General features: G+C 51.5%; 1 protein-coding gene across 6 annotated transcripts in view; it reads left to right on the top strand.

The window, feature by feature from the left end:
• Bcl11b (BCL11 transcription factor B) overlaps window positions 1–24,822 on the top strand; it is an 89,862-nt gene that overhangs the window by 4,607 nt on the left and 60,433 nt on the right. For 2 of the 6 annotated variants that reach the window (XM_004836983.3, XM_013066599.3), the window contains exon 2: window positions 9,398–9,763. The exons of 2 other annotated variants lie outside the window; for them this stretch is intronic. In XM_004836983.3, the coding sequence (XP_004837040.1) occupies window positions 9,398–9,763 (366 nt within the window). Of the gene's footprint in view, window positions 1–9,394; window positions 9,764–24,822 lie in introns of all 6 variants that reach the window. 2 more of the 6 variants (XM_004836982.3, XM_004836984.3) reach the window with 1 other exon arrangement.

Raw genomic sequence — 24,822 nt, 5'->3', positions numbered from 1 at the left:
TTGGTGGGGGCAGTGAAGTTTGACTCCCTTCTGCACGGAAGGGAACCCCATATCATTAGAAGTGTGATATGTCAGCTGCTCCGATTCCACGGGAGAATAAAAATGTGTTCATCAAAGGTGTTATGCCAGGCTGATTTTATTCATTTGTAATTCACACCTGAGAGAAAACAGCCGCAAGCATATTTTCACAACCCCTAATATTTTTAAAGGGTATTTTTTCCCTACCTGAAGATTTGTACATATGCATATTTGTTTTTTGGAGAGGGGAGGAGGTTGCTATCTGCCTGTGTCACGGCCTTGGCGATTTTTGTCTGGCTGTCAAAATATTTAGTGATAGAAAATGATTTCAACGGTCCTGGGTGAATTCAGTTGCTTCTTAGAACCATGGGGTGGGGCCGGGGTTAAAGTGCTGGGGGAGATGCCCAGGTGTTCACCGTGCCGGGCTGACCAAAGGGAAGGCCAACCTTGGGTGCATCTGACAATAATTAGAAGGATGTCTCAGGTGACGCGGGGATGCAGTTCGGTCCCAAATCCCAGGTTCCAACTGCTGTCCTTGCTAGAGCCGAACCAGAACCGAGCTCCTGCACCGTCTGGTGGTTTGGAATCGGCTTGAGCCTGCCTTCACGCACACCCTTTGCATCTCCTATCTCGATGGCTTTATGTTCCCCGGCGGCTGCTAGCTGTGATAAAATACTTTCCAAAATAAACTTTCCGTGGCCTTGGCTGGGGTGGCTGGCCAGCCTGCAGCGCAGCGCGCCGGGCGCGCCGGGCGCTAGGGGGAGCTCGGTGCCCGTGTCTTGCGAGCCGGCGCCTGGCTCGGTGGCTGGGAGCCGCGTCCATCAGCCGCGCGGCAGTTTACGGTGCTGCAAAATGTCTTAAGTGTGAAGTTGTAATATTGATTTTCCTGCAGAGATTCGTGCCGGACAGAATGAGAATATAAGTTTGAGAAATCTATTTTCAAGCCATCGCCATTGATTTACAAGCCCTCACTTGGCAGACGGGGGGTGGGGGGCATTTTCTTTTTTTTTAATTTCCTCTTTCTCTTCTTCCTATTTTTGTTTTTTTAACAATTAAAATGGTTCGTTTGGAATGAGTGTGTTCTCTCCGATTTGTCTGTGGTCTTGGCCTTCTGAAAATTACCTTCTGCTGTGAAAGCACGTGTGAGCCCCGGCCTGGGGTCTGGAGGAATGTGTGTCCTGAGGGTAAGGCAACTGTCCCTCCGTGTGTCGCATGTCGTAGACCTAGGGAACATCGAGAATCACTGCTTCGGGGAGCTGTATACCAGAGCAGCTTGATGAATGGAAATCCTTTGAGCTCAGATTTTATAACACTTGGCTTCTCAATCCCTCATATTAGGTAATGTTCCCACTGTGCTAAGGGAAACAGCAGTGTTCCCTAAAGATATAAAATGCTAACTCAAATAACCTGTAAAACTTTGTCTGCAAGGAGTGTGTGCTTGCTAGAGTCGGACTTGGTAATGCCTTTGGCCCAGGACGGTACCCTTCGTGGATGACATTTAAAGAGACCATTTCTCTCCTAAACATTGTCATTTGGTGTGGAGAGTATGGGTACTTTGATCACACTGTTTCTAGATCCATAATGTCTTCTTTTCCAAGTTCAAGAAATCTGTAGAAAGCACAGTAAGCCTGAGTCGTAGGCTTGAGCTCAGTATATGAGCAGAAGAGGTTGCCCTGTGACAGGAAGGAGTGCTTTATTCTAATCTGAAAGAGAAATAAATTAGGTCAGACAAAAGCCTTGCGCTGTCATCAGCTGGAGAAAGAGGGCCAGCCATTTATCTGATGATTTCTCTACTTCATTTAATGTTCGAACTGAGCCATGCAGTCAGCGAGCTCTCCTGGACAACTCAGAGCTGAGGAGGCCCCGTCACCTCGAAGGCTTGGGCCAGGGAGTGGCATTTGGCTTGCAGAAAATGGTTTTTAAAAATTCAGTTTAGAAACCTCCAATTTTTTTTTTTTTTTTTTGACTTTGGAACTGGGGGTTGCTTAGCAAGCTGTGACTAAACACAGCACAGGCGTGGAATGCAGGCGAGTATATATATGGGGGAGGGGAAAGGTGGGGTTGGGCTCTTCTTGTCCTTCGGAAGTGGTCTTTCATCGCCACTGGCTGAAGGACGGACCTTCCGACTGCCTGGTTAGGCCTCACACTCTCCAAAGACTTCGGCTTCTAGGTTAACGCTGGTGCCACATCGGGGAAGGATGAGAGGAACATGAAGGTTCTGTGCACCAGGCAGCCGGGTTATTGATGCCGCCTCGGCAGTCTTCCCTGAAGACGGTACCAGCTGTAGACACACTTACACAGGTTTTAATAGGGAGGGGACACAGGAGAAGGCCAGGGATAAACGTCCCTGTCATCCAGCTGCTCTGGGCATGGCTTTGTCGCTTGGAAACACTCTGTGTACTCCCAGGATCTGTCCCGGGGTCTTGTGTGTTCTGTCCTTCTCCTCTCGCACAAGTTTGCTTTCCAGTCCCAGGGAGCCCATGTCGTGGGCCCTACTTGCATGTCTGTCCCACCCCTCCCAAGAAGGGCTGGCTGTTCACTGCCTCCCTGGAGTGGTAGGTTTCCCTGGGATGTGTGTAGAAGTGCCAGGAGTAGGCTGTTGGGAGACGGGGGATAGCGGGGACACACACACACACACACACACACACACACACACACACACACACACGAGCTGGCGAGGGGGCCAGCAGGGCAGCCTCACTTTGACTGGCCATAGTGACACTAGTTGGAGGATTGATGAATGGTGTTACATTCAGGACTTGCGTCTGGCATTTTGACACATGCAAGTCTTTTGTGTAGTTGCTGAAATTCAAGAAATTCCTTCTTTTTCCTCTCTTGGTGGCAGCTGATAATTTGCTTGGGTGTTGAATTAACCAGCCCAAGCTATTTGATTGTAATGAAACCCCAGACCACACAAAATTAAGTAACTTCAAAGTAAAAAGAGGAAAAAAAAAAAAACCTCTCTGTTTTTACATAACTTTTTTATGACCCCCTTGCACTGAACTGCTGAAATACAAATACATTTGTGAACCATTCTAATGAGTCCATTAAAACAACATGCAGAAATGACTCAAGAAAGTTGAATGCCAATGTTATTGTGATTAACGTGTCTCAAATGGATGCCCTGCTAAGAATTTTCAAAAATGGGGTTATGTTTAAATCTCTCCCTTGAAAACAAGATTTGGGGAGCAGCTCTTGCCCTTGCGGTCTTACAGTCGGGATCTGAGAATCTGAATTCCTCCGGCTAAAGCTGTGGTCCGCATACCCTATGGAAACCCTTTCCTCCTGTACCTTTGAAAAAGCATAACGTTAAATAAAAGCAAATCTCTTCATTTGGCCAAAAAGAATGCTTTTATATCATATCATTACGAGCCCTGTTGTGGCTCTGAAGATTTAAGGCATTTGCAGTTTTATAGAAGAATGTGTTTAGAAGATTTCCTGTAGTTGTAAATCTGTCTTTTCTTTCTCTCTCTCTCTCTCTCTCTCTCTTTCTTTCTTTCTGGCAGCTATTTTATTTATCAAAACATAGGTCACTTCATTTCTGTTGTTGTGGACTTAGCTTTCTGTTTGTAACCTTTTGGTAATGGCCAAGATTTGTGAATCCACCTGGGTGTGGATTTCCATACTCTTTTACTCCTTTTTCTAACTCTTGGGTTGGTGAGATCCAGATTGCTAAACTCAGGTTTTGGGGTTCTAGAGGAGAATGTACTGTGCAGGAGAGGGGCTGGCCACTGAATTCATTTTGTAGGGAGCTGTTCTCTGTCTGCCCAAGTTTTACCAGAACCAAGCTGGAGTTTTACAGGACAGTCTATACATGGGGGGTATCCCCCACCACTGTCTGATTTGCCCATCTGGACTCCATCCAACAGGGCTGAGCAAGTGGGGTTCTCCCTGAAACCTCTGCGGCTGCTCAGGAATCCCCACCTTCCTGGAATGTGGGCCTGGCCAAGCCAGCCGGAATCGTGGTCACCTTCCCAGGAGGAGAAGTCCACATTGGATATCATGTTTTGCACCAGCTGCCTTCTCTGTCTTTCCCCTAGATGTCAGAAATGGTGACAGTTTTGTTTGGAGGCATGTGCCGTGGGGCCGGTTTGGAGTGCACAGTGTGGTGGTGGCCTTGAGGTGCGCCCGTCCCTCCATGGAGGTGGCCTTTGGGGGGGGTCTCAGGAGGTGCAGAGCTGTGACACCGGATCAGGCTGGACTCAGACTCGCCCAGCAAGCAGGGCCAGGGCAGAGGGGGCTCGTCTGTGTGACACCTTCCGGGCTGTGCCCTCCTAACCCTTCCTGGCCCTGTGTAGACATTCCTCTTAACACAGGCCTCGCCCACACCTCCCTCTCCTCTGCTCTGCCGGGCACTTCATTATTCCCTCAGTGGGGAGCACTTCATAAAATCTCTTGTCGTACCTTTAAGCGTCATCTAGCCGTAGATTATTTTCTCCACCAAGAATTGATTCCTGCTCTCTCCCAGCCTCCCCTCTCCTTCCCCTCTCCATGCTTGTTATTTTCCCTTGGATCCAATAAATTAAAAATTGATGGCAGCTCAGAAAGTGTTGTGCTCCGACGGGTGCGCGGGTTGGTGCCGGTTCAGTGTCAGCCGGAGTCCCAGCCCCTCCCCGAATGTTCATGCTCACGGGGAGGAGAATGAAAAGATTCCTCTTCGGATTATTGGTAAGCATGGGCTTGCTGGCAAAGGCTCTGTCTTTGTAGGAAGCAGGTGTAAAGTCGCCAGTCGGATGCAGAGCTGGGCGGATGGATGCGGAACGTTTCTTGTAAACACGCGTACACATCATGATGGCGGCTGTGACGTTGGTGGCACAGCATTTTAAGAGCCCGGCACCCCTCCCCCACCCTCCCCGTCCCCTCCCCCATCACGGAAACAATAATTCTGCATGTATTTCTCCCGGATTGTGGGTTAGCGGTTATAGACAGACATTTGGATTTGAGTCGATGCAGGCGAAGGGGAACAGGAGGGGCTCATGTGCTGTGTTTGCAGCAGGGTACACACCCTGGGTCTGGGGACAGCAGGTGGCTGACCTCTTGGCTGGAATGCCCGGAAGGAAGGTGCAGGGGCATTTGTAGAGATGGACCAGGGCAGGCAGGTGCTTGGAGCCCTGCGTGTGAGGGACTCTCTGGCTGGGTAAGGCCTTGCTGAACCCTGGAAGCAGCTGGGAGCTTGCTAGCTACCAGCATTTGGGTATCTTTCCATTTCTGTCTTCTGCCCCAAATTCCTTCTCAGCAGAACTGAGACACGGGGAAGTTTGTCTTAGGATCAAGTGCTTCCCCTTCCACTTAACCATGATGCCCATTATTATTTGTGAAGCCTGATTTCATTGCTTCTAAATGCGTTTACCAGCTGGGAGGAGGCCCAGCCTTGTAAATAAAATGTGGTTTTGTTGTAAAAGAAAATCTAACTCGTGTGCATGCGTGTGTGTATGTGTAAATATATATTTGTTCTTGCACTTTAGGATTTAACATTTCAGAGCTCTCCCTAGTTGTCTGATATCTGACATTTGAGCAGGTCGCCTGCTGTATCCATTCATTTTTCCTCCTAATGAGTCAACGTTTTAGTGACTGCTCTACTTTATTCAGCTGGTAGTATGTGGAGAACAGGAATGTTTTGCAGGGCTGCCTGGCACTTGGGGAGCTGCTCAAGGAAGCACACAGCATCTCAGGGGAAGACCCCATCTCTGCCTGCTTTGAAAGCTGGGGTTTGCTGGAGGAGGCTGCAGGAGGGACTGGGGGATTTGCCTTTTTCCTGGAGCTTTCTCCTCTTTGGGAGGCAGGTCTGACTCTGCCTGTCCTAGCCGAGGCCTGGTCCTTGGAGGCACCCAGACTCGTGTGTCTTTCAGGGTGTGGGCATTCGGCACTTTCTCCTTTTCTTATTGATACAGTTCCAGAAAGGGCCACACACACACCCTACAGCACACATGGGTGCACGCGCGCACACACACACACACACACACACAAACACACACACACCCTACACACCAAGCCCAGTATCCGCCTGTCAGCGGAAATGAAACCAGTGTTCCGGGCGTCTCTGGAGGCCTCCAGCCTGAGCTTGCAGGCCCAGAGCTGGTCCACCTGCTGTGACCCAGAAGTTGGGTGATTTTAGGGTTGCCTGCTGCCTGAACACGGGGGCCGACCTTGCCACCTTCTTTGGAAGTGTCACACACAGCAGGTCAAAGCTTAGAGCCCCACAGCCTGGGTGGGGGGTGGAGAGGAAACCCGTTCTTAGGAGTTGGCAGGGTGAACACACTGTCATCTTTGGGAGTTTTACTCTCAGTGCTGAAAGTGGGAGGGGAAGGAAGCTTTTTTTTGGGAGGGGGTCTGATTCCTTTTCCTCCCAACTCCCTTAGAACCCCTGAGTTGGAGCTCAGTGTGGGGAGGCGGAGGCCAGAGTTCAGAGCTGAACCTGGACGGTCCCAGGCTGTCCCGGGACCCGGCAGGCTTGGCCCCCAGGCTGGGTGGCTGTGAGCAGCCTTGGTGGTGAAATCACACCTGCAGCACAGTAACCAGCACTGGGATGTCCAGACTCAATTACCAGGGCTCCCAGGGCCTGCTGCACGAGGGGAGTGAAAAGGCAGAGACTGCCAGAGAAAGGGAAGAATACCAGATGTTACCAAAAAAAAAAAAAAAGTGCCAAAAGAAGCGCTGGTACAGTCTTGGCAGAAGAGAGGGACCGGAGACGGAGAGGATGCTTGGCAATAGGTGGAGGGGACCTTTGCTAATTTTTAAAATTAGTCTGTGTTTCTTTTGAATTACAAAATGCATTTCAAGTTTCGAAGCTTCCAACTCCTAGCAGAGAGGAGCTAGATGCTCATGCTTGTTAGAACGCCTACCCGGGGGGCCAGAGATAGCTGAAAAAGTTTAATAAAAAACAATAAAAAGTCAACTGAAGATTCAGTGAACAGACAAAAGGGACCTCCTCGGGAAGGATGACCAGGTCGGGAGTGTGGCTTTGTTGTTGTTTTGATCCAGGGCTCTGTGAAGCAGGCGGCTTGCCAGCCTGCTCAGGGGTGGCATTTAAACCCTACCAGGTACTGCACCTCACCCTTATTTCATTTGAATTCTCAATTTCATTTTGTCCTTTTTTGCTTTTCAGCTCACTTCCTTTGTGCTTCTTTTTTTTTTTTTTTTTAACCAAACAATATTTTGACATCCTCCTCCCATTTATTAGAGCTCCTTTTCTAGAAATGGTGCACAATACATCCTTATATTTCTAAAGAACTGTTTGCCTAGTCCTCTCCTTTGGCTCTGAAATTATGTATATGTAATTGGTAATTAAAGGTGCGAGCTTTTCAATATAAACAGTATTGCTCAATGTTAGATCGTTAAAGGGAAGGAGGCACCGAATAATTACCTTTTACGTTCTGACAAACCTCTCGCAGGAATCCAGCCTCTCCCTCGAACCGCTGTTCAGCATGAAGGTTGTGATTACATTTTAACCGTAGCAAAGCATCTTTTCATAAAATAAATTGGTAAATTAATTATGTAGCATTGTCTTCGAACTCCTTTTTAAGTAAACTCCGATTTCTTTTTAAAGTGTAATTAATGGTTTCCGGGAGTGAGTTTGTAAGGGCTGTTTCTTTACCTTGTTGGATCTTTGTGTTCGAGGTCTGCACAGAGCACATTTACGCTTTTCCTCCTCTCGGAGTGTTTTGGTCCTGCCACGTTGCTGATGCATTTCTACGCCTAATTCTGCTTTTCCGGAACCACGGGCAGGATCTCCAGTTGTGATTTCCCTTCTCGGAAGGACCTGCGTCCTCCCCGCACCGGCTTGGTCCGTACGTGCTCCTCCTACGTCACGAGTCGTGGATTCTGCAGTTGGGTTTACACCCGGCTGTCCCAGGCCCTGAGCAGGCTTGGGTTCAGAAAATGCAGAGCAGTGATTTATATGTAAGATGGAAGATGCCACAGAATTTTTTCCTTAAATTATCTGTTCTTTGGCTCTGGCCCGTCAATAACTTCACTGCCCCGGAATGTATTTTCCTTCTTTCCATCCCTCCTCCTCCTCCTGTGGTTTTCATTATCCTTTCCCAAATAACCACACAGCTTAAGATTTACCTGTCTCCTCCTTTTCAGACCTTTGATTGCCCTTGGCTTCTCTGAAGACCTCAACGGTTGTGTTTTCTACTCCATTACTGACATTTGCTCTAGAAAAATTCCAAGCCAAGTGTGTGCAGGTCCCGAGGGGAATATGAAACCTTACTGTCCACTTCCCTTTATCGATGACACTTTCGCTGCTGAATTTTTCAGTTTTCCCTTAAGCGGGTGGCTGATTTTTGAAGCATTTGTAGCTTCCAAATATTTAGGTCCTATGCCCTCCACAAAGCAAAATAAAACAACCCCCCCCCCCAAAAAAAACCCTCAACAATAACAAAAGGAAATACTTTGACTGCTAAAGTGATATAAAAGCATATAGCCTACTGAAAATGTGCCAAGACACGCTTTTGGAGTCTGAAGATTTTTTTTTCTATTGTTTTTCGGGGTGATGGTGGTGCTGAAAATAAGGCCAACCTATGAAAAGGGGCAGTGGGGGGTTGAGGAGTGCTGGGAAATTTACAAAGCAATGGCAGTGTGACCGGGAGAGGAGTGTTTGGCAGCCAGAGCAGCTCCCCTCTGCAAGCAAGCCCACTTTGAGTTCCTTCTGTGGCTTTGTTTTTCCTTTCCATATTTTTTGGAACCTGACACTCACTTGTTGCTTTCTGAGCATGTGGGCTTTTTTTTCCCTCCCTGAATACTGGCCCTTTGACGTACCCGTCTGGGTTTCTGTTTTCTAGTCCAGTGTGGGGGCCAGGGGCCAGGTAGAGGAATGTGAGTGGGATGGACATGAATGGGGAGGACGAAACTTGAATGAAGGCCTGGGGGAGGGGGTGACCTGCTCTAGCTCACTGGTTCTCAGCCCGGGCTGCCCGCTGAGATCATCTACAGTATCTTGGAAAATGATCACGTTTGGTTCCCAATGCAGTTGATCCTGGGTGCTGCTACCTGGGCATTGGGGTTTTTCGGAGATGCCAGGTGATGCTCTGATTCTTCGAAGTCAGCTGATACTGTGAGCAGCCAGGATGCATGTGGACACGTACGTGTGTTCTTATGCTGTGTGGGGGGATGTTGGTAGCAAGGACACTAGGAAGCACTAAGACCAGCTCTACTGAAGTGCTAACTCCCGGGAGCCATGCTGTTGCTCCTACAGCCTCAGTGTGCTTGTCTGTCGTGAGCCAATTCTGGGCGGACCTGCTAAGGTCCAGCGGCCGGCAGCGGAGGGCACCTGCTTCTCGGTGGGGAAGGACGGGGTGGAAGGCGTGCCGGGTGCTTGTGACCGCCTAAGCCCATCTGTCTTCTCTGCCCCTCCCTGTCTCCTTTCTGTCTCCAGCAGAGGCTGACCATGTGGAGGCTGCCATCCTCGAGGAAGACGAGGGTCTGGAGATAGAGGAGCCCAGCGGCCTGGGGCTGATGGTGGGTGGCCCCGACCCTGACCTGCTCACCTGTGGCCAGTGTCAGATGAACTTCCCCCTGGGGGACATCCTGGTTTTTATAGAGCACAAGAAGAAGCAGTGTGGCGGTAGCCTGGGTGCCTGCTATGACAAAGGCCTGGACAAAGGCAGCCCGCCGCCCTCCTCGCGCTCTGAGCTCAGGAAAGTGTCCGAGCCGGTAGAGATCGGAATCCAGGTCACCCCGGACGAAGATGACCACCTGCTCTCACCCACGAAAGGCATCTGCCCCAAGCAGGAGAACATTGCAGGTATGGAACACTGCACTCACCTGGCTGCTGTGGAAGCCACCTCCCGGGCCCTGCACCCTTGGTCTGGCAGCACTGGTGCTGGGGAGGTCCAGGTCCGAGGGGTTCCAGGCTGGCCTCTGGGGCACTGGCTGGGCCTCCCCCTTTCTGAGGGCCCACCGTTCAGGTGACCCTCTGGAGGAGACAGGCCTGGGGCTCGGAGAGGCCCAGCTGGGCTCTGCTAGGTGCTTTGGTTTGGCCAAGAGGATTCTATCTTGGGGCTTCCTCCCAGAGGGGCACAGGATGGAAATTTGGAAGTCTGCTTGGCCTTCTCTTTGTTGGTGATCTTGGATCCGCTTGCTCCGTCCTGGCTTTGGAGCCAGACAGACTTGTATTAGAATCTGTTCTTTACAGTCTAGTGGCGTCAGTTTCCCTGTTTGCAAAATGGAGCTCAGCAGGTGCGGGCCTCCCCTTGTCCCCTGCAGAGTGTGCTTATCACGGGGACTTCACCTTCCCCGCCACCCCCGGGAGCTGCTGCTCTGCCCAAACCTGAGTGCTTGCTTCTGGTTTATACTTCTGAGCCCAGACAGCTTGGGCAACCAGGGAGCCCTGGCCTGCTTGTGTTCCCTAAAAATGGCAGCCTGTCCTGGAGCAAGGGAGGCATCAGAGCTCATGCAGATGAGGGTTTGAATCCTGCTGGTTGACTTTGGGCTAAGCATTCTGTGAGCCCGAGCCTCAGTTTCCCCTTTTGTCAAGAGGAGTGTGAATCCCAGGAGGGATTCTATAAAAGCTTTGCCAGTGGAACTTTTCTCTCCAGGGTCTCCTTTGTCTCTGCAGCAGGCACGTAGGTATCTGGTTGGGAAAATGTGTGGCTAGATCTCCATGGGTTCTGGCCGTGGAACCTGTTAAGGGTACCGGTGGGGACTGAGGCTTTGGATGCTCCTGGGAGGGGAGACAGATGGGCATGGGCGGGGATCCCCATCACCTTCGAGGCAGTCAGGGTCCTGCAGCTCGCCCGTCTCCACCACTCTGCGGCTCTGGGCCTCACTTTGCCCACCTGTACATGGGGTTAATGGGGTAGCACGCTGGGCAGTGGGGAGGCCCCACTGGCTTCTTGAGATGTGCACCTCTGTGCGACACTTCCCTCAGCAGGGCCAAGCCAGCAGGCGAGAAGGGTACGGGGTCCCTTGTCTGTGTTTCCTGATTCACGAGAGATGTCGCCCTGCCCGGGGTGGGTGCACGGACCCCTTTCGGTGTGGCCTCTGCCAAGGACAGTCAGGCCCTTTGTGTTTCATTGCCTGACTTGCAGCTTTTGCCCTGGTCCTCTTGCATCCTCTTTGCACGTTTAGGTGTTTCCCAGCGAGAGGCTATGGGTCACCCAGCCACTGTGGGTCACCGAGGGGCGGTTTGCTTAAGAAAGTGACTCAATGTGATTTCATAAAAGGCAAAGTTAGTTCTCTGGGCAGCTTTGTCCTCATCCTTTTGCTGCCTCCTGCCCTCTGTTTTTTTCTTTTTTCTTTTTGGATAGTAATATTATAGCAGCCTACAGTATTTTTATTTTATGTGTAACGAAAGATATTCTTGGCCTTTCTGTTCAGCAACAAGACGAATGGATTTCTTCATTCTTGAAGAAATATGTAAAATAATCCCTTAGAAGTCTAAGGAGATATGTTTGTTCAAAGCATTTAAAATGTTATTTTAATCAAAGGCACAAAACAGTCTACATGCTGTGTCAGCTGCAGCCGACCATTCCATTTAACAAACCGTCATGTGCTTCCTTTCTAGCCCAGTTTTCCTGTTTCCCTCCCTGCTTTGGTACCAACTTTTCTTTTCTTGTCTTTTTAAAAAAATTTAATAAAAAAGGAAAGATTAAAGAATAAAACTTCAGTGGCTCAAATGTATAAAGTAATTTAATATGGTGGGAGCATTAATTATTTTAGCTTAATTGAATTCTGAGGACTGCAGCCCTTGCTGTTTTGTAGACAAGCCCTGTTTATTATTTCTCTGTGTAGATTAACAGTAAAGGAAACACAGATAACTTTCAGTTATTTATTGTAAAATAAATGTGTCAATTCATGTGTAAAGCAAGCTGCTCAAAGATAATTGAGTCTTTATATTTTAAGAGGGGCCTAGAAGTCTTGGGTGCTTCTCTGCCCAGGCTTCCGGAAATCCACACAGCTGTCGCCCATGCCCCTGCCACCACTGGCTTCGCTGGGACCCTCAGCTCCAGCTTCCTCACCATGGCTCCACAGGGCTCCTCAGACCCTCCAGGCCCCGCTGCTGTCTCCGTGGCTTTGCTGGCCCCAGCCAGCAGCTGGCCAGCAAGCAAGTGACCGTTCCTTTGGGGGTGTCCGGCTTTGGCCACCTGGCTTGGTCGGAGGGTCCCGCCTGCCCTGGGCCAGTGATCCTCGGTTTCCCCAGACAGTCCCCACCTCTCCTCTAGCAGCGGCTCCTAGAGGGTGGGTGCCGGGGGAGGGGCTCCAGGAATGGATGGGAATGCTGGCCTGGAAATGTGTGGAAATTCCGTCCCAGCCTCCAGTGTGTCTGTAGGGTGAAGACAGGTTTGGAATTTGGTCAGTTGTCCCACCAGGCTGTGGATCCCATAGCAGCCCTTTCCTAGGGACAGTTGTTCTGGAGGCGGGCATGGAAGGAGTGCAGAGGAATAGGAAGGTAGAAGGAAGAAGTTTCTGCCGCTCTTGTGTCTTGGAGGTCATCTCATTCATTTGTTAGCTCAGTCATTCAGCAGCTGAGCACCTGTGGCCCTTCCCTGTCTTGGGCCCTCCGACTCCTGAGATGAGATCCCCCAGGGGAGGGTGAAGATGTCCCTGGTGGGGAGCTCGGCCCGGCGTGAGCTGGGCCAGCCCTGACTTTGTCCTGTGCTTTGTCAGCCGCCCTGTTCTCTGCATGGGCCGAGGTCCTGGGCAGCCTAACCTGGGGGCTAGGGTGGAGCTGGCCAGAGGCTGTGCGTGGGGCCTGGAGGTCTGACAGGACCTTGGGTGCGCTTCCTAGATCCCTCCCTGCGGCCTCTGTCTCCATCAGGCCCTGCTGGAGGAGGAAGGGGCTTGGAATGTTGCGGTTTGAAGGCCATGTGCAGCTGTGGGGAAGGATGCAGCGTGATCCCACGCAGCGCCCTGCCGGCCTGGGACTTGGCCTCCTGAACCTCAGTTTCCTCGCCTGCACCTCTGATGATCGGGGCTTTGTGATGTGTGCCTGGCTTGTGGTGGACACGTGAGCTTCTCCTTCACTGTCTCGGCTCTGGTGCCCTTTCTAGGCTTGGCCAATGGAGGTCTCTTTGGCATGGGGGCTCCGCGTTAGTGTGGAGGAGAAACTTCCATGGAGTTCTTGGAATTCCACTCTCAGAAACGACATCAGAACATGTCAGACTGGCTCGTGTCCAGCCCTCCGTGACTTGTCACATTCCCGTCGCATTCGCTGGTGGGCTGGGGTCTCGGTGTCTCTGGGGTGGAATCCCAGCGCCCTCCTCCTGCTGGTGGCCGAGGCCAGTTGCTTCCCTTTCCTGCACCGTTTCCTGGTCTGTGCCTGCTTTTTAGCATTCTGCAGAGGACTGAATGAGCAGAGGCATGAAAAACACCCAGCCTCCACAGGGTTAAGCAGGAGGAGGACCGAGCCGTGGAAACTTCTAGAAAGCCAAGCTGAGGAACGCAGGGGCCGTGCTAGGTGGCATCTGGGGTGCTTGCTTGCTTTTCTCAAGACCTGGAAACCGATCTGGGACCTCTCTCTAGGTCACTGCTTCCAGATGACGCCTCAGTTGCCATTTGGAAGCCACTGGGGGGCATGTGCCTGGTCACCGTTTCGTGGGTCCTGTCTGTTTTCACCCCTTCCATGACCCAAAGAAGCAGCACCAGGGAGGAACTAGCTGTCAGCTGCCACTCATAGGTTTGACTCCCCCTCCCCACACCCCGAATGTCAGTTTCTGCAGTGGGGAGACAGGTAGCAGGTGACAGCAGGCGGCAGACTGGCCCTGCCGCCACATCCCTGCCTGTCTGTGGGAAGGGGCCGGGAGGAGCCTGGGGTTCTCAGAGCAGGTGGGGTACAGTCGGAGTTTGCTTTGGGGGTCCCAGTGGCCCATTGCTGAGCAAGATGTGTTGCAGGAAAGTGTTTCAGAGGAGCCCCAGGATTGTCACGCTGCTCTGCGAATGCTGGCTTCAGACTTAGAAATAAAATAAATGTGAAAAAAAATACACTGGCTTGGCCAGTGGGAGAAGCTCAATAACTTGCTTGTGCTGGAAAACGGAGATAAACTCCACTGGCAGGTTGTCTTTCAAAAGTTGCATTTGATCTATTTGGAGTTGTTATTTTCCCTCTAAATTAAGATTAGTTAAATCCATGTGCATCGTGGTATGGATTATGTCCATTATTAAGTCGTGACAGCTAATTATTAGCTGTCTGCACTGAGGAATAGGCAGTGGTCTGTCAGAGATGTGGCCCTGGGCTCCGCCGGAGGCTGGGCATTGGGAGTGACCTTAGGGCTCGGGCAAGGCGGTGTGGAAGAGGGGTTCCACCTGCTGTACCTCATTGTCCTGGGTGGGTTTCTTTGGTTCTCTCACTTAATGATTCAACCCAGAAATAGATGCTTCTAATCTCAGTGTGATTTGGGCTCAGAGAGGTAAGGGGCTTGGCCAAGGTCACACAGCAGCAGGAAGCACATACGGGTCCACCTGGCTTCCTTGGGTAGTGAGGGATGGGAGGCTTTGAGGAACAGGAATCCTGTCTCCCTGGGTGGCAGCTAGCTGTGGCAGGTGCTTCCTCTGGGTGCCTTGGAAGCCCACCCCAGACGCGACCCTTTGTGAGTACAGCCGGGAATCCTCAGGGCCCTGGAAACCTTGACCCACCACCCAGCGCATCCTCCGGTGCCCGCCTGCTTCTCCTGGTGAAGCATTTGCAGAGGCAGGTGGCAGCAAAGTAAGCGAATGAAATGTGAACTCGTATGGGCCTGGGCTGGAATTTTTCCTTTTATCCAAACAAATTATTTGTTGTGCAGTTTTCTTCCCGTACATACAAATTGCTTGTTTTCTTTTGTGGAACTTTGCTTTTACCGTTGATTTGCTGTGTGACTGTCGCCAGCCATGGTTCACCTCCCCTAGCCTCGGCTTCCTGTGATCTCTGCAAACTTGTGTGCCTGGAGGTTTGGGGTAGATGGTGTGTGTGCACAGCAGTCCCTGTTGTTAGTCCTGGGGGGTGGCTCATGGGGTCCCGAGGAGGGGCACAGACAGTACAAGCCAGAGCACAGCTTGTCCAAGCCACACTAAGGTGCTAGCTCCGTGGTGTTTATTGTATTTAGGCAAAAAAAAAGGGCAAAAAAAATACTGGTCAGCTAGAAGGGTCGTGTTTTGTTTTTGAGACAAGGTCTTGATATATAAGTAGTTCAGAGTGGCCTTGATCTCACTGTGTAGCCCAGGCTGGGAACTTGTAGCAGTCCTCCTGTCTCAGCCTCCTGAGCGCTGGGATTGCAGGTGAGCACCACCAAGGCCTGCTTGTTTTTCTTTTTCTTTTTAGGTATTGGACCTTGTTTCCAGATGTGCAGGAGCAGCTCACAAAAGAGGAAGGGGAGCTAGGAAAGAGAGTAACAAAGACACCAGGTTCCCAAGGGGAAAACTTAACACCAGCTTCCGGCCTCAGTCATTGTTAGGTTTTCTATTTGACAGTAAATAGCAGCTGACTTTAGTTTTTTATTAGGCATTTGACAGAGTTTTTTTTTGTTTTTGGTTGTTGTTAATTTTCATGTCTGACTAATGCATAGCTACCAGCTCTAGAATCTCATAGGAGTGGGCTCTGTGTGGTTATGCATAAAAATAAGGCAGTCTGGCTGTCACCCTTGCCATTGGGGTCACCTTGTCACTGGTGGAGAACAGAGACTGAATTTAACTCAGCACATACCCATTGGTGTTTACTATGTGCCGTTCGCGGCTCGATGACTTTGCAAACCCCACAACCTTAGGAGGTAGGTGCTTGCAGAAGACGCAGCTGAAGCAGAGATGTTATTTGCCCAAGGTCACACAGTGGTGAGCGGAGGCCCAGGGTGTCAACGAGGGCAGTCACACTCCTCCGTGGGGCCCTCTGCAGGGTGGTGAGCTGGGGCCGCCAGGGGCACATTATGTCCTGTGCTCCTGTCCACCATCTCCACCCCACAGAGGCAGGAAATCAGACTTACTTTCATTTTGTAGGCAAGGTAACTGAGTCATAGGGAGGAGGAGCGCCCTGCCTGGCCACTGGAGAGGCGCTGGCTCTTCCTGAGTGGTCTCCCAGCTGGCCAGGCCCCACAGGATCTTCACCTGGGCCTGGTGCAGGTCCTTTTGACTTGGGTCTACAGTTGGGTGGTGGCAGCCCCCCGTCCTGTCCCACACTTCTGTGGATTATGTGTCGAGTGGCTGTTTCTTCTGTGGAGCTGCCTCTGTCCAGGGGGGTCAGGGGGTGAGAGGGACCGGGACAGCATCCTCACCCCGAGGCTGACATGCTGTGTGCGCCTGTGTGGGCCCTCTCCCTCTCTGGGCCTGAGCCTTCTGAGCTGAAATCTGAGAAGAACCACTAGTGGTTTCCAACAGCTGCAAGAGCCAGGCCAAGGCGGCAGGGTTGGGAAGACTCTGGCTTCCCACCTCAAACTCCTTCCCACGAGGCAGCCCCGACCTAACTCATTTTGTGCATCTGGGGCTTAGGAAGGAAGTCTTCTCTGGAGAAGGGTGGCTGACAGTGAAAACTCAGACAGAAGGGTGACGGGGTCCTGCTCCACAGTGAAGTCACTGGGAGATTTCTGCACTCACCGGGTGGTTGGCGGCCTCTCTCAGGACTGTTCTGAGGCCAGGCCTGCCCTCTTGTTACAGCTGTGTGGTTCATTTGTGAAAAGGGTCCCTGATTGCATAAACTCGAGCCCCACAAACCCTGGGCCACCCTGGCTCAGAAACCGCTAGGCAGTGGCCAGCAGCCCCTGGCCACTCCAGAGGCGGGGCTGGTCAGGGCAGATGGGCCAGCAGAGGAGGCTTGGGCCTTTAGAGGCTCGTTTTGTTTTACCCGGGTTTCCTTGGAGTCCCTGGAGACCTCTGCAGAAAGCGCCTGCCCCTCGCTGCCCAGGCAGTGTGGAAACTGGTACCCAGGTTCCTGTAGGCGGAAAACAGCAACCAAAAGGCCTTTCGTTGGAGGTGGAAAGTCAGACTCCCCACTGCTGGCATAGCAAGAAGGCAGCTCCTCGGCTGCCCCAGCCCAAGGCAGCCCCTCCTCTAGGCTGAAGATGTTTGGGGTCTGGGCTGTTGTCCTGAGTCAGGGAGGCTTCAGTGGCTTTTGGGGTGCCAGTATGGACACAGCTGAGGTGTGGGTGAACAGGTGTGTGGGTCTGCATCCACCCAGGAGGATCCTACATGTGCAAAGCCTGCAAGCTGGCAGGCCTGGGGTTTGGACTGTCCCCCAAGTAGGACGTCTGCCCATCCCAGTGTCCAGAACACACAGGGCCACCTCTGAGCTCTGAACCAAAAGTCGCCCTTGAAGCTCACAGTGTGTCCCACTCTTCTTCCCGATATACAGGGGTTCTCACTTGGTGCTGGGAGCCCTGGTGCAAGATGGCCTAGCCTGTCTTGTGCTTGGTATGCCAGCAGTTTGGACGCTTTTCCCTCATGGAGGAAACAGAACAAACCTCCAGTGAGCTCTTCCCACCTCCAACAACTGGCTCAAATCCTTGGGGTTGCAGACCCGCAAAAACTAAGTTCTCCCTTGGGGCTGGAAAGGGTTCTTCTCCCTCCCACCGGAGTTCAAAGCCAGCCAATTAAGAAACCTAAACTGTGGTCTTCTTGCATCGCGGGCTTGTAAAACTTTCCCTGCAAGCAAGGCGACTCTATGCGCTGGGAGAAAGAACTATGTAATTTTCCTGACCTGGCCTTTACTTTGAGGGTACTTTGGGGAGAAGGGGAATGAGAGAAGTCATTTCCATAAACACACCAGTGCCGAGGTCGCAGCCCAGGTCCACACTGGGGTCGGGCATGGGTACCGCAGTATTGTGGCCGGGAGCGCGGCGCGTGGGGGGGGGGGACGGGACGCTCTGCGGCCACGGGGGAGGGGGGCATCAAAATCCTCTAGACCCCACGACTGACCCGCTCCGGGTGGCTCCCTGGAAGCCAGGCGCCACCAGTGCCCTTTCCCGTGTGCCCCTACGACCGCTTCTCGCCAGACTCGTCTCGCCTCCGACCTCCTGCAACCTCTCCTCGGCCTCTTTCCTCCCCATGACCGTGCGCACCCCGCCGGCAGAAAGAGGGGTCAGGGACAGCGGTCCTTCCCCAGCCCTCCGTCGTGGGACCTCAGCCCTGCCGTCTCGGGGCTCCGGGGTTGGGGTTCATTAGCGTCCCGTCGTCGCCCAACTGGGGCACACAATCGCTCCTTCGAGGCTGGCGGGGGCGGGGGAAGGTGGCTCGCGCCTCCCGCACCCTGAAAACTTCGAGATCGCACTGAGGGCCTCCCCGGAGGGTGGTGCCCCTTTCCCAGCCGGCCCGGGTCCTGATGGGGGTTTCCGAGGCGCTGCTCCCCAACGTTGGGGTGCACCCCGGCGGCCTTGCCGTGGCTTCCAGCCTGCGCCCAGGGCGCGCGGGTGTGCACCCCGGGGCCGCCCCTTTCCAGCCTTCGACTTCGGCCTGCCGCGCCCGCCGATTGTGCCTTCTTGGGCGGGAGCGGAGCGCCGAGGGGCTCCAGGCCCATGCATAATTCGGGGGTTTAATGGGCCAGCTGCCCGAGCGGGGCGCCCGGGGCGGGAGGAAGCAGCTGACCCTGCCCGCGTCTGGCCCCACTGGGAAGGCGCGCTCCTTTCTTCCTCCCGGCTGGCTCCCCTCCCCCTCGGCTCGGTCGGAGGAGGCGGGGCGGGGCGGGGCGGGGCAGGCGTGGGGAGGGGGCGCCCTTCGCGTCGGTGCAACTTCTGCTTTGGGGGGTGCGGGGGGCGTGCAGTGAATCCCAGCCGCCTCGGGCCGGCTCCCGTTGGGGTTGGAATGCAGGTTTCCTCCGAGCGCCCCGCTGCCCTGGAGTCCTTCTTCCTCTCCCTTCCCCCAGCCCCGCGGTGGCCCCCAGCCTGGCCGCGGCCCTGGGAGCACGCCCCTGGCCCCGGGCCAGCCCCTTTCCCGGGCTGCAGGAGGAGATGGATGGAGGTGGAGACCCAAGGTCAAGGGCGGGGAGTCGGCCGTCCCGGGCCCCTTTGTACGTGTGGGGCGCCCCTCCTCCACCCGTCGCCCCCTCCCAGCCGCTGGGAGCGCTCCTAGGCGCGTGACCTTCCCGGGCCTGGGGAATTGCATTTCACGACCCCTGGAAACTGCCAGTGGCCCCCTTCCCGACCTCGCCGGGCCTGCTCGCTCTAGTGGCTTCTGCCCCGGTCCTGGGGCGTCCCAGGGATCCCCTCTCCGGCCGCCGCCGTTGCTTGGGAGGGCCCAGCAGATCCAGGTGAGGCCTGGAGATGAAGGAGCCTCAGAGAGTCCTTGTGCAGTTTGGTTATGCGGGGAAACGGGCTTGTCCCAAAGCGCTTTTCCTTGGAACATTTTTCCCGTGGGGCAGAGAGGGAGCCTGCTCTTATGCAGGGGAATCCTGGGGCCAGACTATCAAGCCCTTAGGGACAAAAGTGTTTTCCCAATTGTGTGGGAATGGAACCCTCCATTGGTGTGGGGCACAAAGCCTGGGGAATTAGAGGGAGTTAAATGACAGGCCTCCCTCCGGCCGTATTTCTCTTACCAGAGCCCCCCAAAGAGAATTTGTATGCAAATGGTCACCTTGCTCTAGGAGCCTCTCTTTATTTTGCTTCTTAAAAATTGGCCTCCAATGGTTTGAAGCATTTCAACAGGCCCTTAAAGGCCGGGGAAAGCAGCGGTTGGACCTCCAGTGTGCCTACCACACAGCTCCTAAGAAAATGCTCAAACATTTCCCCAAAGCTGTTCCTCCGGAACATACATAAAAATCTATGCCGTTTGTCTATGGAAGATTAAAAGTTTACCTTCACTGAGGCAGCGTTTCCAGCCTAGGATTGGATCCACATCTCTATTCTTTATTATTTAGAAATAAGTTTGAGTCAGACAGAATAGATGTGCTGTAACAGTCAAGGTAGTTTTAAAAATACGTGTGTACGTATATATATATTCATGATTTGGGTCAGAAACGGTATATTGCATTTTTGTGCTGTCTGGAAGCTGTGTAAACAATGCCTTCCTGACATTTTGAGTAAGAGTTGCTCTTAAAAAAAAAAAAATCCCAGATTTAGCTCATCTGAATTTTGAGCAGCTAGCTTTTTCAGTTGGAGGAGTCTGAAGGTATTTGTCAATTTCTTTGTTGAAAGGGCCTAAGGAAAAAGTAACCAATTCAACACGTGGGAACTCAAAGGTATTGCCAGTCCTGGACAGGAAGGTTTTCATTATCTGCCTGAACTTGCTGGTCGATTTCTCAGACGTCCATTTATAGCAGTTCCAACAAGATAGAATCTGCCTTTGAATATCTGTAAATACGGGTAAAGATCACAATCCGGTGCTCATAATGGGCTGAGACGAAAAGGCAGATTCTCATGTTTGATTAATATTTATGTTACTGGATTCCTTTACAGAAAGAAAGATGAAACACTAATTATGTGTGCGCGCGCGCGCGTGTGTGTGTGTGTGTGTGTGTGTGTGTGTGGCCTCACCCTAGGTCTCTGGTTCATTTAGGGCAATGCACAGTTTTGGATTTTTGGAGACCAGGTGTCTGTCTGGGAGTACTTGTTCATGTTTGGTTTGAAAGACAGGTATCCTGTGGTTGACTGACTTGATGGATATTACACTGAGGCAGCTACCAGCTTAACGTGTTTTCCTTGCTTTGACGACCCAACAGTGGCAAAAATTAGGCAGTTTTTCTTTCTGGGTTTGGATTAAGGTGAGGGGCAGAGTCGAGGAAAGTTCTATCTAGAATCTCCCTCCAGGACAGCCTCGAGTCCCCAGGGTGCTTTCTTTCCCAGGGTTGGTGGCCCACACTCCAGTCCTGAGTGTCTGCAGTCTGCAGGATACAGGTAATTTTGCCTGGCTTTGTTCAGCAACTCTGTGTCGGGGATTTGCTTGGAAATGGGGAATTTTGTCCCCTAGATCTTGTTGAAATTCATTCAGTTGAACTGGTAGCCAAAGAGATCAGAGGAAGGAAGCCTCTGGAAGGGGCTGGTAAACATCTTCAGTTTTATTGCTTTGAGAAATCTAGATTTTCTTCTAGAATTTCCTACAAGTGTGGCTTCCCAGTGTGGTTCCTGAGTCCTGGTTAGATGTTTGATGAATATTTGTTGTCACTGGGACGTCATGGGCCAGCTCGGGTTAAAGCTCAGAATTCAGACCCTGGCTTAGGGCATGCACAGCCTCACAGGTATTTACTTCCTAAACAGCCTGAGGCAGGACAGTTCCTGGTTAGTGTCTTCATCTATAAAATGGGGGTGTGCAGGTGTTTACTGCCTGTCACCGTGAAGATATGAACACAAATCAGTCGGCAGGAGTGAAGCAATCGGTGATTTCAAAGACATCATAAAAGTGTAGACGGTTATTGTTCAGGCTGTGGGGGCGGGGTGACTAATTTGCAAAGGGGAAAGGAATCAAATAGCTGCTTGTGTAGGGTGTCATTTTTAATGCAAGGAGGAAGAGTTAGGGGCTTTGGGGAGGGGTTTAGGGAGGGAGAACTTGGATTTTCAATATAGTAACCTAATGCCCATAGGAAACACTCAGCTCCCATCCTCATTCATTTTAGAGGGCTTGGTGGTGGTGGGGGGGCTCCCTATTATTGTTGGGGACTGCCACGTGATCAAGAATCCTAATGCCAGTACTAGTTGTCCTTGACCTGAAAATCCCAGCAAAGGTATTTTCCCAAGTTTTGGTTTCTAACCCCAGAAAGAGGGGAGCAGGATCATGATTTGGGTTGGAGAACAGGATACAGCAGACAGCCTTTAAGTGCATAGTCTTGCCTGGTACAGGTGAGGACGGAAATCGATGCAGACTGGTGAGGAAATTCTCCTTTTTCTCTCACTGCCGCCTCTCAAAGCTAACAAAAATTGGCGTTATTCCCACAGAGTACACAGCTGGCTGCTACGAAATGGTACCTTCACTAGGGAAAAGCAGGCCTCCAGTGGAATGTTGGGGGGTCCGTTTTACGTTTTGGTTGTTTTTCCTTCAAAGAGGCTTGGTTTCTTTTTTCCAGCAAAAGCTGAATGACCTGAATTCGATTTGTAGTAAGAATAACCTCGGTCCTAAACCTCTGGGTTAATCTTGCTGTTCAGGAGTACAGATGCTGCTGTACGCCTACGGCTGCCACAGTTGACAGGGCCCAGGTCTCCGGCGTGAGTTTTGGGGTTGGGAGGGGTGAGTGTTCCCCCCCAGGGGCGCTTGATGAGCCCTTGTTCCAGGCTTTTGAGCTGGAGTGGGATGGGGGGGGGCTGCAGATCTGAGTCTGCGTCGCTGTGGGCTTGCAGCCAGAGGTGTCTGGTGCTCCTTAATTGAATACAGATCTGAGTAAATTCCATGTGGGCATGCAAGGATGGGCAAGGGAGGCAGCGATGCTCCTGTCTCCCCGGCTGGACCTGGGAGCTTGTAACCTCCCAGCCGCATCCATGTCCCCAACCCCTCCGTCCAGCCCATAGGGTTTGCAAGAAAGGTAGGGAAGCGCAGGGCAAGATCATGCCACGCCTGTGTAAATTCATGTATGAACTGGCTCTTCCATCTTTTGTTAGTGGTGGCTCGTTAATTAACCAGAAGAGGAGCGCTACCTTCTTCTGACACACACGTATATTTTGGGGTAGAGCATTGTTGTTCTCCCAAAACTCTGACCCTAACTATTCAGGAAGTCTCTTTACAGTGCCACTGCTGCCTGTTCTCTCCCGATTGTCCCCTGTCCCCCTTCCTGTCCCCTCCTAGCTACCCTTCTCCCCTTCAGCCCAAGTGGGCCTGTAGTGGAGCGGCGGACAGGCACGTTAAACACAGCTAAATAAATCATGTTTACACTTGGCGTTCTTGGTAGTGAAAAATCTGTTGGCTGTTTCGACTTCCTTATTTCTCAGCATTTGCTTCCTACCTGTTTTTGAGCACATGCCCAGAAATAGTAGTTTTGTCAAATGAGGGGATAATGCCAGCCAGCCTTTCTTGCTGCCAAAGAAGCTGCTGGATTTTGCAAAACAGTGACGTTTTTTTAGTGACACTGATGTTTTTTTCAAAGAAATTAGGATGTAGAATAAGGGTATTAAAATGCACTTAGGGAAAGAAAAAAAGGAAGCAGCTACCAAGTCACCCCCACCACTCAGGGTCCACAGCAAGCAGGTGTGAAGGGAAAGTCTCATTTTTATTATGTTCACTTGGGCTCTCCAAGGGCAGCTGGCGGCCGCCGGAGACGGACAGGCTGCTCTGGTCCCAGAGAGCTGAGTCAGGTTCCCTTCGTTTCAGCCCCAAGACTTCATTTTCTCTGCCATTTTGGTGATGTGGTGCAGGGATTTTTTTTTTTTCTTCTTCTTTTTCTGTTTGGTGTTTGAGGCCTCCGGAGCACTCCTTGCTGCTTTCCTCCAAGGTTCCAGTGAAGATTCTTGCCCGGATCTGGGTTTGGAGCCTGTTGGGATCCTTGCTGTTCTGTCCTTGTTTGTCCACGCGATGCAGCCACATTGGCGATGTTGTTTTGGGAGCATTTGAAAAAAAATCATTTGCCTGACGCGGTGCTCTTTGCTGGGCATGTGACTTCCTGGGTAATTACAGTCACAGACAGACTTACAGATTGAAACGAAATTCTACAACAATTTCCAAAACAAGTAAGTGGTAAATAGACCCCGGCACTCCTGTAGGGCAGAGGGGACTCACCTGACCTTGCCACGTGTCTGGGGTCATTCCGTCTGAGGTCCTGCACATCACTCTGTCAAAGACAGCCAAGGGAAAAGAATTACAGCAAAATCAAAGTCTGCATGTGCCATCTCCCCCAATTTCTAATGGGAATACTCTGCAATAGAAATGATATTTCCATTGAGGGCTGCGATGCCGGCTTCTTTAATTACATTAAATAGCGGTATAAACCTCAGATGAACATAAACCTCTGTTACAGCGGCATCACCAGTGAGGCTAGATTGAATCGTGAGGAGCAGTGCTACTGGTGTTAATGTGCTAACAATCTTTATTAAATTAATCCCGCGAAGTGTTAATTTTTACAAATTTTGTTGTGCACACACCGCACGGCACCTCTGGTGTGTTAGGAGATGGAAATGGATTTCACGTCAAAAAATAAGTAAAAGGGGCGGCTGTCAGACTGCTGCTCCCTTGGAAGGGAATTTGTGATTTTTTGCCGTCAAATGCTACTGTGCTGAAAAGAAGGCTCACAATATGTATATTAAATGCCATCTACATACAGAAAACTCAGTTAAAGGAGCTACTTGGTTGAAAGTAATTACAGGTCTGTTCAATTTTTTAGTCACTGACATTTCAGACTTGGCTTAGAAACATAAAGAGGCCATAGAAAGATTTTTGTTCTTACGTGATGCAATGCATTGAACCTCAGTGTTCTGTGTGTCCATTAGAAAAAGGTAAAACCAAAATAAAAGGAAAAAGACTCAATCATCAAAATCCAGGGAGAGGAGGCTTATTTTATTACAGGAGTGGAGATCAATTGCTCATAACTCTAAAACATGCATGTAAAAACAAAATATGCATTTAAACTATAGCAGGATCCCTGTTGTTACGATTTGGTTTTTCCTCTCTCTTTTAACTTTCTGTTCACTAAGTTTATTTCGATTCCATGTCAAACGAGACACCCTGCTGGCCCTGTCCTGGCCAGGTAGAAGTTTATGGCCGATCTTAAAAAGGTCTCTGGGGGCTGCATTCCTCACAGGCACAAGTCCCTCTGCACCTGAATTTCAGCCCCCCCCACCCCCACCCGGGGCTGTGCTGGGAGTGAATCATCAGTCACTCCCTTTCCGGCACCCTTTATGTTCTTTTTATTGGCTCTGCTGCGTTATTTTCATTCTTAATTCTTCAGGATTCTCACCGTGCCGACTTCCTTCCCCCTTCTATTTATTCTCTTGCCTTGTCTGTGCATGGCACTTGAGCAGAAGCCAGGGAGGGAGTTTGTGGGACCTCCGAACCACA

This window comes from Heterocephalus glaber, unplaced genomic scaffold (assembly GCF_053883595.1).
Source record: "Heterocephalus glaber isolate CG9 unplaced genomic scaffold, H.glaber_assembly_v1.0 deba00001608, whole genome shotgun sequence".
Taxonomy (NCBI): domain Eukaryota; kingdom Metazoa; phylum Chordata; class Mammalia; order Rodentia; family Bathyergidae; genus Heterocephalus; species Heterocephalus glaber.
The sequence above is the reverse complement of the archived record's forward strand: the minus strand, read 5'-3'. Positions and strand labels throughout refer to the sequence as shown.